Source organism: Erpetoichthys calabaricus, chromosome 11 (genome assembly GCF_900747795.2).
Source record: "Erpetoichthys calabaricus chromosome 11, fErpCal1.3, whole genome shotgun sequence".
NCBI classification, from domain to species: domain Eukaryota; kingdom Metazoa; phylum Chordata; class Cladistia; order Polypteriformes; family Polypteridae; genus Erpetoichthys; species Erpetoichthys calabaricus.
In genome coordinates, this window is record NC_041404.2 from 158,345,884 (window position 1) to 158,362,584 (window position 16,701).

At 38.7% G+C, this 16,701-nt stretch overlaps 1 protein-coding gene across 1 annotated transcript in view; it reads right to left on the minus strand.

Moving 5' to 3' along the window:
• Positions 1–8,770: 8,770 nt before the first annotated feature.
• The window catches only part of LOC114661225 (uncharacterized), a 50,646-nt gene continuing 42,715 nt past the window's right edge, over positions 8,771–16,701 (minus strand). Inside the window, exons 28-34 of the mRNA XM_051934332.1 lie at positions 16,500–16,620; positions 15,889–16,070; positions 15,009–15,164; positions 12,574–12,710; positions 11,926–12,062; positions 10,383–10,477; positions 8,771–8,984 (exon numbers count right to left, since the gene is read on the minus strand). Coding sequence (XP_051790292.1) covers positions 8,793–8,984; positions 10,383–10,477; positions 11,926–12,062; positions 12,574–12,710; positions 15,009–15,164; positions 15,889–16,070; positions 16,500–16,620 — 1,020 coding nt within the window. The 3' untranslated portion in view covers positions 8,771–8,792. The remainder of the gene's footprint in view (positions 8,985–10,382; positions 10,478–11,925; positions 12,063–12,573; positions 12,711–15,008; positions 15,165–15,888; positions 16,071–16,499; positions 16,621–16,701) is intronic.

Below are 16,701 nucleotides of genomic sequence, written 5' to 3' on the forward strand. Positions count from 1 at the left end.
TTCCTTCTAGCATCTGCTATATAGAGTGCTTGAGTACAGACCTTTCCAGGCATCTTTCATGTTATTCTGAATGTTTTTTTTATTTTAGCTTTGTAAGCTTCCTTTCCTTCACTCAGCTTTTTCTTCAGCATCATGTATCCTTCAGAGCCTCTTTGTCACCAGATTTCAATGCTGCCTTTTTCTCATTATGAATAGCTCCTTAGTAATCCAGGGTTTGTTGTTTGGAAAACAATGTACTGTCTTTGAGGGTACCACAGTGTTGACACAGAAGTTAATGTAGTCTGTGATGCAGTGGCTGAGTTCCGCAATATTATCCCCAGGTGACTCGCACATCATTTCCCAGTCTGTCACTTGGAAGCTAACTCCAAGCTCCACATCCTCACTGTCCTGGTAGAAACAGGTTGCCATCTAATAACAAGCTTGTAGCTGGAAAAAAGACGAATCAAATTATGGTGAGATCTGCTCAAAGACCCCAGACGTTTACACTTAACGGCATCTTTAACATTTGAATAGAGAAGGTCTGGATTGTTATTTCCTCAAGTGGAATATGTCACAAGCTTTGTTTGCCATTGTTTCTTCCAAAGTCACATGTCTGAAGTCACCACATATTATAACTGCAGGGTCAGAATGAGTCATCATTAAAGTGTTTCTGACAGACTTAATTATTTTTGTTGCTAAGCCCTTTTTTACTGTGGGGGGAATATAAACATTAATAAGGATGATGTAACTTATCTCCCTGGGCAAATAATGTGGATGAATTCCAACAACCAGAATTTCAAAGTCTGAACTACAAGCTGTGATTTTAACTGTAGTATGTTCCTTCTTACACCATTTTTCATTCACATAGATGACCAGTACTGCTCCTGCCTTTTTTCCACACTGCAACGGGTCTTTCTCAAATAAGATTAAATCTGTCCAGCTTTAAAACAGTGTCAGGTATATCAGGTTTAAGCCAGGTCTCTGTAAAACACAAAATGCCATGGTACCTGAATACTTCATTACCCACTATTAGCACAGAATGTTCATCCATCTTATTTGAGAGCAACTGAATATTGCCCATTACAATGGATGACAGACCAGTTCTGAATCTTTTCATCTTGCTTATAGTTTCACGCCAGTATGTCACCCTCACTGTCTTTGGACAAATAACTCTTGCGATACAGTGAAACTGAGTTACTTGTACTTTAATTTCATAAAATTTAGTGATAATATTAAGTTTTTCAATTTATTTTATTAATTTAAATGACATGTACATGATACAGGGCGGGTGGGCGGCACGGTGGCGCAGTGGGTAGTGCTGCTGCCTCGCAGTTAGGAGACCCAGGTTCGCTTCCAGGGTCCTCTCTGCGTGGAGTTTGCATGTTCTCCCTGTGTCTGCATGGGTTTCCTCCGGGTACTCTGGTTTCCTCCCACAGTCCAAAGACATGCAGGTTAGGTGCTTTGGCGATTCTAAATTGGCCTTAGTGCGTGCTTGGTGTGTGTGTGTGTGTGCCCTGCAGTGGGTTGGCGCCCTGCCCAGGGTTTGTTTCCTGACTTGAGCCCTGTGTTGGCTGGGATTGCCTCCAGCAGACCCCTGTGACCCGGTAGTTAGGATATAGCGGGTTGGATAATGGATGGATGGATGGATGGATGATACAGGGCTGCCTTGGTTAAGAGTATAACTAGACTGTCACCATCATCATAAGGTACATGTTTGGCAGGAGGTTTAAATAAAGACTTATAAGGCTCAGAATTTTAGTTAAATTATAATATGATTAAGTGAAGAAATATTATTTTTTTACCTTTAGAAAATGTTTAATGCACAACATAAATAAAGCCTGCTAATACAACCCATTTCCTACTTGCTTTCTGAAATAGCACCCCTCAAGAGTTCTGAGACATTCTTGTAAACAGATGTTGCCATAAGTATTCAAATACCCCCCCCCCCACCCCAACCTCAACATTGTCAAATTTTAAATTCACTGTTTTGTACCCAAATCCTTCATACTTTGTTGTGCCCAGTCCTTTCTCCAGGTTTCTATGCACAGGTCTGGCAGTGATGATTCCACTCAAAGCAAAGAGGGTGGCAGGGTGACATTTACAGCTTTGCCTAGGAAAACAAAAATGTTACAGCTGGCTCAGGGAAAAAGGTTGGGTGCATGCACTGATACAGTGCGTTGCTGCACCACCACACAACGAACCACCTCAGGATTCCAAATTAGGACCCGAGTGAGCACAGCCATGCAATGGGTGACACCTCAGCACCACACTAGTTTGAATGGAATAGAACAGTGTGAGGTTTCTTACAGTGGTTGGAGTACCAATCCTGTGACCAAACTCCAAGTTCTCCCTGCAAATTGAAAGATCTGCTTACAGGGCTGGATGCAGGCTCAGGGAAAAGATGTTACAAAAATTAGGTGACATCCTGACACAATTTCCCCATCTTTTGTTTGCTACTTTCGGCATGGTAATGCACCATGTCACAAACTGATCTCACTGGTTTTGTGAATATGGCAAAGAGTTCAGTGGTCTTCAGTGGCCCGTAGAACAAGACATTTGTAACATTAATGTGCAGCCGACAAATCTAAAGAAATTGTATGATGCAATCATGTTAACATGTATCAGAATATCCAACAAATGTTCACATCTTATAAAATCCATGCCATGATGAATTGAGGCTCTATCTTGTATGAGAATAATGTTCCTAACAACTTGCTCTGTGAGTGTATAGTTGATTGATTAGCTAGCAGGCTTGATGTGAATGAGAATATATTTGCGTGATTCACCTCAGGTTTTCACATTTTATATGATTTGGCCCTCTGCATTTCTGTGGTTCATACTGTAAATGGATGAATGGAATATAACACTGTAATAAACCAGTAGATGGCAGCAAAGTACCAAAGTTTACATTAACCAATGTAGTGGAATAGGTTTCAAAGTTCATTAGTATTGAGTCAGGGTTGTCTAGAAAATCCAAAGGGTTTGTCTAAACATTTGAAGCAACTCATTTTACAGTGTCCTTGGAAAGATCAGCCTTGAAATTTTATTAACCCCCATATAGTTTTATTTTAGGGGCAGCTTTATGTCATCCTCTTTCTCTGTGTGCTCTCACTGTTTTTTTTAGTAAGAAGAAAATGCAATTTTAACAAGAGCAGGCGATTATTTCCCCTGTAACCTATACATTGCTATTCATCTAGCATTTGCAAACTGTCCAGTTGAGGTTGAATATCCTCAAATTACAATCATCCACTTCACTACTTGTTAGTTTATTACAGTTCCCTGTGGTTCAAGATCCATTTAGATAGGCTTTTTGTTTGGTCTGTTTACTTTGATATTTCATCCCTATTGCTTATCATCCACTGTGTGTATTTATTAATGAATACACTTTTTTGAATACTTTCGGTATTGCTCTTTGAGTATTATTCTAGTTTGGAAAACATTTTGGAGATACTATTTCTCATAGTTCTAAATAGCAGGCTACATATCATGAAGTCATTCAGAGGTCTCAGAGCAGTTTTATGCTGCACCTTTATAGTGAACACCGTTCTGATGGGTTGCACACACAGTGCTTAATTATTTTCATATTTTCTCTATGTTCAGATGTGACCGTCCTGGTCCCTGTCAGCTTGATCCTGGAATTGTCGATAACATGTCCAAGGGTGAACTGGGCAAATGAGGGTACACACAGTCACCAAGAGTTAACGAAGCAAGTGCATAGTACTTGTATTTCAAACAAACAAGGTGTCCAAAATTGCAGTGCCGAAATTCTTCTTAAATATCTAATCCAGAAAAACATTGTGAAATGTGGATTTTAAACAATCATATAAATCCATTAAAATGATGTTACAATTCAGGCAGGTCTTCCTTTATAAACAGTCTCAAGCCCCAAATGTCTCCTCTGCGTATCCCATCAGGATCTTCCAGTGAAAGGAGACAGATGCAGTCAACCTTTAATCCCGGGTTCGGGTTCCCATCGCCAAACCCTCAGTGTCTGCAGGGCACCCCACTGAACCCTACTCAGTACTCACGTCTCCCTAAACCACTCCTTCGATATCGCATGGCCCCTCCTACTCAGTCTCGCTGTTCAATTGGACCGCCCCTTCTTGAGTACCAGTCTGCTGCTCATTTCACCTGGAACATTCCAAAGACTGCCTGACTCCACTACATACTACATGGGCTCATCACCATTTTGCCTCTTCTTTCTGTGCTCTTTTAAACTCCGGTGTCCATTCTCCTTCTTTGTAAAAGATGAGTGAAGCTATTGAAACCGTGAGTTCTCCTTTACTTTTCTTTTCTCTTGTGCACCGAGCGTACATCACTTTAATTTCTCCACCTCCCTCCCTTTCTCGCACCAGCTAATACATTTACCTTGTCCAAGGAAAATGATCAATTAATAGATCACAAAGAAATAAACTGAACTATATACAGTAACAAAATTATTTATATCTTAAAAGTGTTAAATCAAACTACAATCTAAAATATAACTCTTACACTTCCTTCCTGGCGTTTGTACGCTCTTTCTTTCTTGCTTTTTTTCTTTCTTATTCCTGGCTGCCTCAGGCTCTTTTATCCGTGGGGCGAATGATGGTGTGTCACTACCCTATCGGGGAGAGACGAGACGCAAAGCGTCAGTGGAGAACATCTGAATTGACTGTACGACCGCGCAACAGGCAATCAACTGGCTAAACTCCTCGAGACCGCGGAACGAAGTGCCGGACCCGCAAGCCAGGGCTTACCTGCACTGCTGTTCATGTAAAATGCGCAGTCGCCACGGACCCCGCCATACCACATCTAATGGACATCTTCAGAGGTATGTAGAAAAATATTATGAAAACTCTGATTATATAATTATTATTATAGTGTAAGATGGAAAGTGTCCTCTCCTCAGCATAGTGGAAAAGCTCGTGACTCAGTGATGCTCAGAGCTGTGTATTCAGGATATCTTGAGAAGTTTAGCCCTGACCAATTGATCTAAGAGAAGCAGCAATAGAAATGCACTTCCTAATAATCTGATCAGACTTTGGCTAAAAATGCTTCAAAGAACCACCTTGGGCGCTCACAACCCATAAAAAGAAGAAGGGGTGTTAAGTGTAACATGCAACATGCATGTTAAGTGTAACATGCATTTGTTTACAGATTTGTATTCCTGTATAATTTAGCCAGATTGTATTTACTCCTGTGCATATGTGTAGCACACATTCTTGTTGTTTTTATTGTGTATATATACATTATGTTGTATGCTAAATACTGTATTTATTTTTTGTATTGCTGCGGTGGGCTGGCACCCTGCCCAGGATTGGTTCCTGCAGTGTGCCCAGTGTTGGCTGGGATTTGCTGTGTTGGCCCTGTGTTCGGATTCAGCACGTTGGAAAATGGATGGATGGATGGATTTTTTGAATTGTATATTTGTCAGCTTTTCTGAGAAACCATGAAAGTACATATTTCATTGTATTATGTACACATGACAATTAAATTTAGTTGACATGATTTGGCATTAGTATCCAGTGTCTACATTGTCCTCTCCACATAACATTCAGATTAGCTTCTCATTGTTGTGTCTGGACAAAAATGCATTTCCATGTTCCCTCATGTAAAAAGTGTCTGTTATTATTTTCCAGCTGTGTTCAAATGTGGTCTGGGTGATGTGATCACAATCCAATTACAAGTGCATTTGTATCTGGTTTTAATCTGTTATCCCATCATGAGCAGATCACTGAAAATGCTAACACCTTTCAGTCAGACTAAACTAGGCAATGGCATATGGCTACTGGGAGATGAAATGGCATTTAACTAGTGGGGAAAGATTTGAAAGTTTTGTGGGCTGAAAAACACTGGCTAGATGGACATAGCCCTAACTCTGTGCATTGGTTCGGTTTTGAATTTGCCTTTTTATGGAGAAGTAGTGTCTTTCTCTGACTCTGGAGTTGCTCCAAAGAAAAGGTCTGTAGAAGAACTATATTGCACACAGACACCATGGGTTTATATGGTCTCTTGTACTTTCAGTTACTTACAAATGAGAAAATAATGTAAATCCCAATATAAAAAGCACTTATAAAATAATTGTTATTTAGATAGATAGATAGATACTTTATTAATCCCAATGGGAAATTCACATTCTCCAGCAGCAGCATACTGATACAATAAGTAATATTAAATTAAAGATTGATAATAATGCAGGTGAAAAACAGACAATAACTTTGTATAATGTTAAATGTTAACGTTTACCCCCCCGGGTGGAATTGATGAGTCTCATAGTTTGGCGGAGGAACGATCTCCTCAATCTGTCAGTGGAGCAGGAGAGTGACAGCAGTCTGTCGCTGAAGCTGCTCTTCTGTCTGGAGATGATACTATTTAGTGGATGCAGTGGATTCTCCATAATTGATAGGAGCCTGCTGAGTGCCCTTCGCTCTGCCGCAGATGTTAAACTGTCCAGCTCCATTTTGGATAATTTGTTACGAAGAGGCAGAAGCAAAGCTAGAAATTGTGCAGAGTGAAGTGGCCTTGAAACAACCGGTTTAGCCATTTTTAAGTTCTAAAACTTTTTGTGGAACAGAAGGTGACTTTTGGGGGAGATTGCCCTTGAAGTTTAGGCAGCTCGATTCATTGTCGATTGATCTAGGTCTGGGGTGGGTTCCTTTGAGGTGAGCAATTCAAATGATTGACAATTGATGATAAACGTAAATGAAATAGAAAAATTTTGTGGGGGCCCAGCACCCCCCAATCCCCCCCCCCCCACCAAGAGGTATGTATTTATATTTTACTGTGGTCTATGGAAACTGACTACAGTTAGAAGGGCAGGGTTCTGGAATGTGCAAAGTGAGTGCATTTAGCTTAGTCTAGGATCACAGTGCATTGGGTCCCCACTGCCTTTACCATCACATCCCCAAGGGAAGAAAAAAAAAATCAGTCTGTATTTGCTGTTGAAACATAGAACATTTAATTACAGATCTTTATGCTGATTTATCTATGGATTTTAGAATGTAGGTTACATGAGGAAGCATTTTGTGGAAAGTAATGAGGAAAATTGTATTGTACTATATTATTTTATTTCACAATTGAATAATTCAAGTAAATCACATCAAAAAACAAATATAAGAAGTACAATGTTTTGCAGGCTTTTGTCACATATTTCACATATAGGCAAAGACGTGTACATTGTGGCCTACTGTCACTCAGTATGTTGACTTACAATACATTGCTCTTAATATATTTTTCAAATTTAGTTTAATTATGGTATCACCTTGTTGTAATATTATAAATATCACAAGAAAGTTCATATTTTTAATAGTCATTATCATGGAGCAGAAGTGCAAAAGATTTATGATCATCATAATTATAAATAATTAAACAGGAAGCAAAAGCTTTAGCAGTTACCTAATCAAAAATATCAAGGCTATTAGAGATATGAATAAATTGATCATTCACACAAGCTGTAAAGTGTTTTACATTATACATTATGATAGTACTGCAACACTTGTACAAGCCTTGATCATTTTAAACCAAATGATGATATGCGTTTATAACCATGTGCATTTAAACAAATCTTTGTTGAATAGCAATCAGTGCAGTGAACAGAAGAGTCACTAGTAGAAGGAGTTTGTCTTCCTTGGTTCCTTGACAACCTAAAATAAAAGAAAGCAAAGTTAGTTCCGTTCACAGAGGGCTGAATTAGGTACACTTTGACTCTCATGTTGGAGTAAATTGACACTGTTGATCTGAGGTGTGGAAATATCTCCAAACTTATCCTTTATTTAGTGACTTTTGAGAGAGCATTCTCTCTTGAACAGGATCTGTTCAGAATATTTATTTCAAAACATATACAATTCTAAGATATGCACACCAGGCCTGTGCTTAACTTTCTCATGTTTTATCATATATAAAGAACAATCTTATGTGGGGCTCTCTATTTATTATGTTTTCTTTTTTCTTTTTGTGTAGAGGATGTTTGTTTTTTTTTCTATCAAGTATATTTAGGATTGATGTGATTTGGCGTTTAGTAAATCATTGATTTCAAATGTATAACTAAATATACATAGTTGTATTAAAAGAATAAGAGTAAATACGTTTGTACTGCTATTCGCATTATGAGAATGTATGATGGTGTAGTGGTAAGCACTCTGCCTTACATATCCAGTCACTAATGGTACAAATCTCTTGCCCAGTTATTGTCCATGTACAGTCTGCACATTCTCTCCATGTCTGCATTGGTTTTCTTATCACATTCACTAAAATGTGTGGGTTAGGTTAGTTCCAAATTAAAGCAGTGTACATAAGAGGGCCCTACAATGTGCTCAAACCCTGTCCAGTCCTCATTCACAGCTTGCTACCTTTGTTGCTGGGATAGGCTTCAGCCTCTGCAACACTAAATTGTATTAGGAGAGAATAAGAATGACGTAATATTGTAAGTTAATATTGTCTGCTCAGTTCTGCTATTTCTCTTACTATTTTTAATAATCATTCTTTTCACGTTTGTGCTGCAGCTGCATTTGATTTGTATGTCTCCTTTCAATACTTGATGTTTAAAATCTGTCACATACATTTCCAAGCTCATCATCAATACTGCATTTCTAAGATTCTGCATTTGGCACCTTGTCATAATCTAGTCTCATCTGAATGTTCAAGACATTTAGATGTGACATCAAGAGGGAACTCACAAGTCTTATGTTTATATAGGAACAAAAAAAGTTTTTTATGCAGTACTACTGTTTTGTCTGCACCGCTGGAGTGATGGAAGATTTGTGACACAGTGATGGTGTTTTAACCTGTATCCTAGCCACAATATCTGCTTAGGAAGGCACAAAAGACGATGAAAACTAACCTTTGTTTGGAGTGGTAGGACTAGCAGTGCCGCTTGTGCTTCCTCCAGTCAAACCAATTCCAAGACTGTTCAGTTCTGCCTGGGTTCTGCTTTGGATCCAGGTTTGGATGGCTGTAGTATTCTGGAATGTTGCCAGGCCACCAAGGCTGCTACCAAGAAGATTTTGAACAACTGATGCGTTGAGTTGCTGCAAAAGTGAAAATTTGAATATTTCAGCCTTCTAAGAATTTTTAGTAGAATACGGAAGAAGAGGTCACATAAAGAAGAATGGATAAGTGGGTTTAGAAAATGAATAGATGGAATAACAAAAGAGAAATCTACAGTAGTTTGAAATTCAGTTTTATCTAAATGTATTATTCTATATATGTATTTGAATAAAGATTTATCTTATCTTTTTCTTCTGTAAAATGCCAGGATATAACTGTTGTGCTTAACAGAGAGGTAGTTGTATTGCTTTTGAATACAAACAAAGCAAGATGCTAAAACTTGTTCTTGTGATGTTTATTGGCCTATAATGAAGGCTGCTTGGCAGGTGCCCATGGTTGCAAGTGTCAGTCTGCAGTTAGTTGCATTCAAATTGAAGATTACTGGCACATTCTTTGACAGCTACAAGTGTAAAACAAAATGTGTTTTGGTATTACTTTCTTCAGCATACAAGATGTTAAATCCATTGTAAACACAGACCTAAAGGTGTTCAGCCAGGTGTTTAGTGTGTTCAATGTATTGTTTGAGGTATCAGAATAAGCCAGACATTGTATACTATGACAACCTGTTGTTAAACTTAATAATGTTTGGTGCCAGCTACATATTAAGGGAGCACATGTCCATTGGAAAAGTTTCTGGGTCACTTAATTACCCTGTCGAAAAAGCAGGAATTCACATTGACAACTGAGAAAGAGAAGGAAGAAAAACAGAGTGGCAGCACGGTGGTGCAGTGGTAGTGCTGCTGCCTTGCAATAAGGAGACCTGGGTTTGCTTCCCGGGTCCTCCCTGCGTGGAGTTTGCATGTTCTCCCCGTGTCTGCGTGGGTTTCCTCCAGGTACTCCGGTTTCCTCCCACAGTCCAAAGACATGCAGGTTAGGGTCATTGGCGAGCCTAAATTGTCCCTAGTGTGTATGTGCACGTGTGTGTGTGTGTGTGTGTGTGTGTGTGTGTGCTGTGGGCTGGCGCCCTGCCCACGATTTATTCCTGCCTTGCTCCCTGTACTAGCTGGGATTGGCTCCAGCAGACCCCCGTGACCCTGTGTTAGGATATAGCAGGTTGGAAAATGACTGACTGACTAACTGAGAAATGCAGGGGAGAATCAAGATGAGACAAGAAAGGACAGTGTTGAGAATGGTGGATGGTGAGGAACAGGTACAATGAAGTAATCGGAGCTACACAGTGAAGCATGTAGGAAGTTAGAATAAAGAAGAGCAGGGCAGAAAGGTGGTATTTTTATTTTAGCAGTGGTCAAAACAGCAGGCCATGGAAGGGTTAGTCACTATTTTACCCTTATACTGTTTTAATAAAAATGGAATCTATTGGTTGACAACTTTTGCTTAGAAAGTCTGTGTCTTAATACTTTACATGAAAATAGAATTACCTTTAAGACAGCTGAGTCAAGACTTGCAAAGACTGGGATACTCATGCTAACGTTATCCTTAGCAAGCTGCAGGATATCATTTAAAGGTGCTCCACCTGAAAAAAGAGCAATATTAAACACTGCAATGCCACTTTTGCAAAACTAATTTCAAGAGTCATAGTAGCTTTTGAATCAGTTTGTCATCACATGAATATGAATAAACAGACTTTCAAAATGCACGCAAAATTCCAATGAAAAAAATATCCTTCATTGAATGTAAATCAGATGAATTTAGTTTGAAATACATTATTTTGCTATGTTTATTTGTTTTGTTTAATACATTCACTACATTTGTATATTTAATTATCTTTGATGGCTTTCTTGGTAGTAGAGTTGATATAATAGCATTCACTCCTTGCAGCTGTATATGTGTGTGCATATGAGCATACTTGAGTTTATATAGGATTTTGTTCCACACTAACCTGAAAAAAGTTTTGTATAAGCTATAAAATTAAACATATGGCGGGGATAAACAGTATAACACAAATTGTTGACTTAATAAATGCAAAGAAACCCTAGCTGCCACCCTCTCAGAAATATGTTCAATATCCTATAGTCTTTTGGCTTCCTGAGAAATGTATTCATGGGCCCATTATTATAATCCAACATGCTGTCTAAATGGCTCCATATACAGTATACATTATATAAAGTTGGTACTTTATGCAGGTTCCATTCTTAAAATCCCATGGTTTGCTCTGTTTTACAACTGCACCTTGAAAAAGGACACTCCTTCAAAGAGGTTAATTTTGGCTTCCCTTATGATTTTCTTTTCGGCCCAGAAACATAAGGTGGCACCTACTGGCCATCTCCACCTCTCCGCTTCTTTACTCTGTGCCAGGAAAGACACTAGCTCATATTTGAACATCTATCAGTGGCTAAATATGATGCTTACAATACAGTTTTAGATTTTTTATTTAAGGAATATCATTTATTAAGCGTGTTATTTTGTGTACAGATTATATCTAGGATATGGCCAACTCTAGAATAGATATTATAAAAGCTCACATTTTCTTAACAAGCCTGAACTGGGAAAAACATGATCACTGGAGGAAATTACCTAAAGTGGGCACTGTATAAACCTACTATAATTGAAATATATTACAAAATTTAATTTGGCCATGTGCAAAACAGTTGTTTAAAAGGGTGGTCCTAAATTTTGGGGTTTTTGCAGTTATATGGCACTTTCTTATATCCACCTATCAAAGAGTGTATGACGTACAGTACATACAAGCTGCATCAGCCATCATGCTCTTTCCAGTTTGACACTTGGCTCCACCCATCTGATCACATTATAGCAATCATTTCAATGAGAGCTTTTTTTCCTTTTTGCTGATATGAAGTAAGAAAAGACCTTTCCAAATGCTGGGTTTAGCCCAAAATGCTGTGCCTTGGAGTTTCACTGTTTTGGCAAATTTTATGTGATTGAGAACAGATGACACTTGGCTTATTATGGATTCTGGCAATGTGACTCCAGCTATGCTATAGTTTAATTACTTTTACTTACCAAGGTAGGATTTTATCAATGTATAGTATTGCTGTTGCCCACTTGTTGAACTACTGAAGCCTTGTTTACAAATATTGTACAAAGTCTGCTTTTGAGTGTTTGAACATGATGAAACATCCAGTGGAGGGGACACACTTCTGCAAAAAACAAAAGTTTTTTGTTATGTTTTTTTGGTATCTGGTTTATGTAGTTAAATTTTCTTTTAGGTTAAGCTTCTAAGTAGCATCCTGCATTGCCAGTAAAATATCTTGCTTTAATTTTAGTTCTAGCTCTGCTCCTTTAAGGTGTTATGCCTGATAGAAAAGGCAAGTGAATTTTTATGAAGGAACTAGAAGAAGAGACAAAGTCATTATGCCAAATTAAAGTCTAAACCCAAATCCAAAAGGTATTTATCCACTGATATTGCAAATTGTGATCTCCTGTCATTACATGGTGACAACCACCATTAGAACAGTGTACAGAGTCTACAAAATGGCAGTAAGAATGACAAACACAATAGTGTTGGAAACAACACAAAATATTTTCATTTTATGCATAAATTCTCAAATAAATGCATGGAAAATTTGGGAAAAAAAAAAAAAAAAATCCAATTAATAATGTAAAGAGTGATATAGGCTTTTGTGATTATGCATATTAAAGTGCACTTACTGCATCACTGTGGAACTGATGGTTGCAAGCTGACTGGCAGTTGCAGAACACAGATTATTACCACCAATGGCATTAATTGCAGTTGAATCCAGAGTATTGCCGCTAACACTTAAATACCTTGCAATTATGGCTGCACTCTGTGGGAATGAAAATACAAGAAATATAACATGTTAAGGTTCGTCCAGTGGTGTGATTGTTCTTGTGATTTAATGTTTTACTTGTGAACTGGAACTGAACATCTTATTTTTTACATTTATTTGTGTTAAAGAGCAGATAAAAATTAATGCATATTTTAGTGAGTGCCTTGGTAAGCAGAGGTATTGTGGACAAATACGAGTGGTACAAAACAAGAGGCTTAGCAAAAATTCTGTTCAAATTTGGGCAGAGAATTTTGTATTGGAATTTCTATAGCGATGGCAGCATTTAACAAAGAAATAAAAATTGTTCAGTTTACAACTCTCAAAAGAGTGCCATCTGAGCTTGTTTAGAAGCAATACATTTTATGCAAGTAACAAAATGGATATACTTGTCTTCAACTGTAAACTGTGCTCTTTTTATTACCATCTGTAGTGTGATGTATTTCTTCCATCCATTTTCAAACCCGCTGAATCTGAACACAGGGTCATGGGGGTCTGTTGGAGCCAATCCCAGCCAACACAGGGCACAAGGCAGGAACCAATCCCGGGCAGGGTGCCAACTCACCGCAGGACACACACAAACATCAAGCACACACTAGGGCCAATTTAGAATCACCAATCCACCTAACCTGCATGTCTTTGGACTGTGGGAGGAAACCGGAGCGCCCGAAGGAAACCCACGCAGGCACGGGGAGAACATGCAGACTCCACGCAGGGAGGACCCGGGAAGCGAACCCAGGTCTCCTAACTGCGAGGCAGCAGCGCTACCACTGCGCCACCGTGCCACCCATGTATTTCTTATATACGTTAAAAACTTATACATAAATTTATACACAAAACCTTTGTGAAAAACATAGCCTTATGTCAATTAGCTAATACAGAATACAGTGTTTTAACACATGCTGTGAATAAAAATCATCTTTATTGAAGGACAAAATGTATTGCATTCTATTTTGAAAAGAATTTCTTACAAATACAAAACATGGCTTGACACTATTATACTGGAGGAATTACACAATTACAGTTAAATAAGAGTGATCAAATGGAATATAATATCAGTTGCTATACATCTTTTAGGAAAGACAGACAATTTCATGATATGTGAATAATAATATTCAAGCTAAAAAGATCAATACAGGAGAACAGACTGTATCACAATCACTGTGCCTTAGGCTAGTAAGGAAGCAGTCCAGAGATTCAGTGACTAGAGTCCGCCAGGCCACCAAAATGCAGAGAGACAGTAGTGTGCTCCCATGAAGGCCAGTCTCATAATGAGATATAGCCAGCAACTCCATACAACTAGTCTGCGATTTGCTCTGATAAAGTCATACAGGTTTGATTTTATCTTTAGTCGTGGTGCAGGCTCTGTGTGCATGACAGATGTCAACCAATGAATGTTCAGGAAGTACAATGCATAGAAAGTAGTGACGAGGAATAAAGAAGGTGGGGGCTTTGGAACTAATAAACAGAAACGAAGCTCATCCATCTGTTTTGCGATTTATGTACCATGACAAAATGAGAAAAATAAAGTTTGCTGCTGAATTCACTGTGGCTCTTAACCCTTCGTACAATGCCAGCTTTATCAGGCAGCACACTATTGGTTGTCAGAAAAGGGCTGTACTGGACAGTTGGCATGTGATTGCTAATGTGACATTACCAGTGATTTTCAATTGTTTAAACTGACATGGGTGCTGGCAAATCTCATACATCCCATGACTAGAGGTTGTGTTATGTGACATCAACTTTAGAGAACAGATTCCAACTCAAGTGATGTAAAAAACACTTTTATATTGTACCCGGATGTCTCCAGGTACTCGTTGATGGTCTTCCTGCAGCACTTCCTGGTGTGGCGGAAGTACTGCATGGACATCTGGAAGCACTCCAGGTGTACCTGGTTCCTGTTCCAGCAGCACTTCCTGGTGTGGTGGAAGTGCTGCAGTCCATGGCTCCGGAACCATCCAGGCTCACCCTGGCGAAGGCTACAGGCCCCAACAGGGTTGAGTTTCCAAGCTCTGTCCCCATGGCCCCAATACCCATCAGGGTGGCTGCCCTCACGTGTTCCAGGGGAGTTACTGATCCTCTCTCACTCTCTGGGCTTTTCGGTTGGGCATGAGCCCCAGGTGTCTGCCACATCTGATATTGGGATATCTTAGCTATTAACCAACTAAATGAGCTTGATGAACTGAATGGCCTCCTCTCATTAGTCTAACTTCTTATGTTCTTGTGAAAAAAAGTGCCGACACTTGTGTAAATTCAGTAATGTAAACTTTACACATTATTTATCTAAACAAATATTACCTGTGAAGCATTCCATGGACCATCAGCAGGATTTAGTAAACCAGTCAGAGTATCCGCTGAAGTGACATTCCATGTATTGATGTCACTTACAGGTGCCTGCCGTGCGATAGAGCGAAGAAGCTGGAGCTGACTTTCGGGAATTCCAGAGGGATATGCCTGGAAATAACAACAAATTAATCTATTTTATGTGAAGTCAGTCAGTACTAGATTGCTACAAATAACTATTATGTATTCAGTGAACCAGGAGAAAGCTGCTTTTTGAACATATAGACATAAACAATTAGGATATATGCAGCTTATACTCTGTTTCAAATTACATTTTTTTCAAGGTAGTACAGTATTCATTCTCAAACACAATATACATCCTCACATGTATCATAGCATTCTCTTACATACTTAATCTAAGCTTTGCATGAGTCAGTATTTATCCCATGCAGAAGGCAAGAATCAGCCCTAGATAGCTCGCCATTTCATCGCAGAGCTCATTCACGCACGCAGTCATACTGGGCTAGCTTAGAATTGTCATTTAACTTAACACACAAGTCTTTAGGGATGTTAGAGAAAAACTGGAGTATCCCAAGGAAATCCCACAAAGAAACAGAAAAGACATTCACACTCCACCCAGATGGTGATAAAAAGCAGGATTCAAAGCCTGGCTGCTGGAGCCATAGGGCAGCAGTACTATCTGTCATACAGATCTATTCATCTGCAGGATACAAAAAAATCCTTTTGTTCACAGTTTAAAAAAATACAGTGAAATTACTTTTTATACATAAGAAAAAAACATAAACCTCAATCTTTTTTGCTTTACTAAATAATACTGGATCAAGAGAAATATTTTATCAAAAACATTAAATTGCAGGACAGAGTTTTACTTTACCAGCTTTAAATTGTTGTAAACGACTTGCTGATAACTTGGAACAAGAACAGTACTGGCTAGAGCTGCCAAGTTGTTCTGTACTGTTGGGGGGTCCAAACATAAAGAGAATTGGGAACTGTCATAAGAGGCTGGGAATGATGCAGAGTTAATTATGCCAAGTGTTATATTTCCCACAGTACAACCTTTGAAAACAAAAGAAGACATTATTAATCTTGTTGCAATTAACAATATTATGTTCTGTATGAAATATAATTAGCTTTTTTGCTGCATTATTAATTGCTGATATCTGTTCTAGACATATACAACACTTGCTGCCTTAGGAAGGTAGACAGTATAAATTAAGACCTCAACCATTCTGCAAAGCATTTTTTTTCTCACTCACTCTTCTGGCAAATGGTACAGGAACACTGGCACTTACACCGATAAATTCAGGGATATAACAATTGCAAATACATGTGTATTGTATCTATTGCAGTGCTTCTCAGACTGGGGGGTTGCAGAATAAGTTGTTTGATTTGAAAATTCTATTATAGTCTTGAGGCATATGAGGACCATGAGTGCAAAGTACCACAACAATAGTGACCAAAACCTCTTGAAGTGAAGTTTCTTACCTGCACCACGTCTGACTCTTGTAGGAAAGATATTCTGGAAAAGGGTAATGAGCAATGAATCGCTCACTTTGTTGCTTTTCAGTTGTGGCAGGAAAGTTCCAAGAAAGGTAACAACGTCCGCCTGTTGAAACATTATATTTCAATAGAGGAAAATTGCAGTTCAGTTAAAGGCTTCAATAACATATACTCAATCATATTTTTT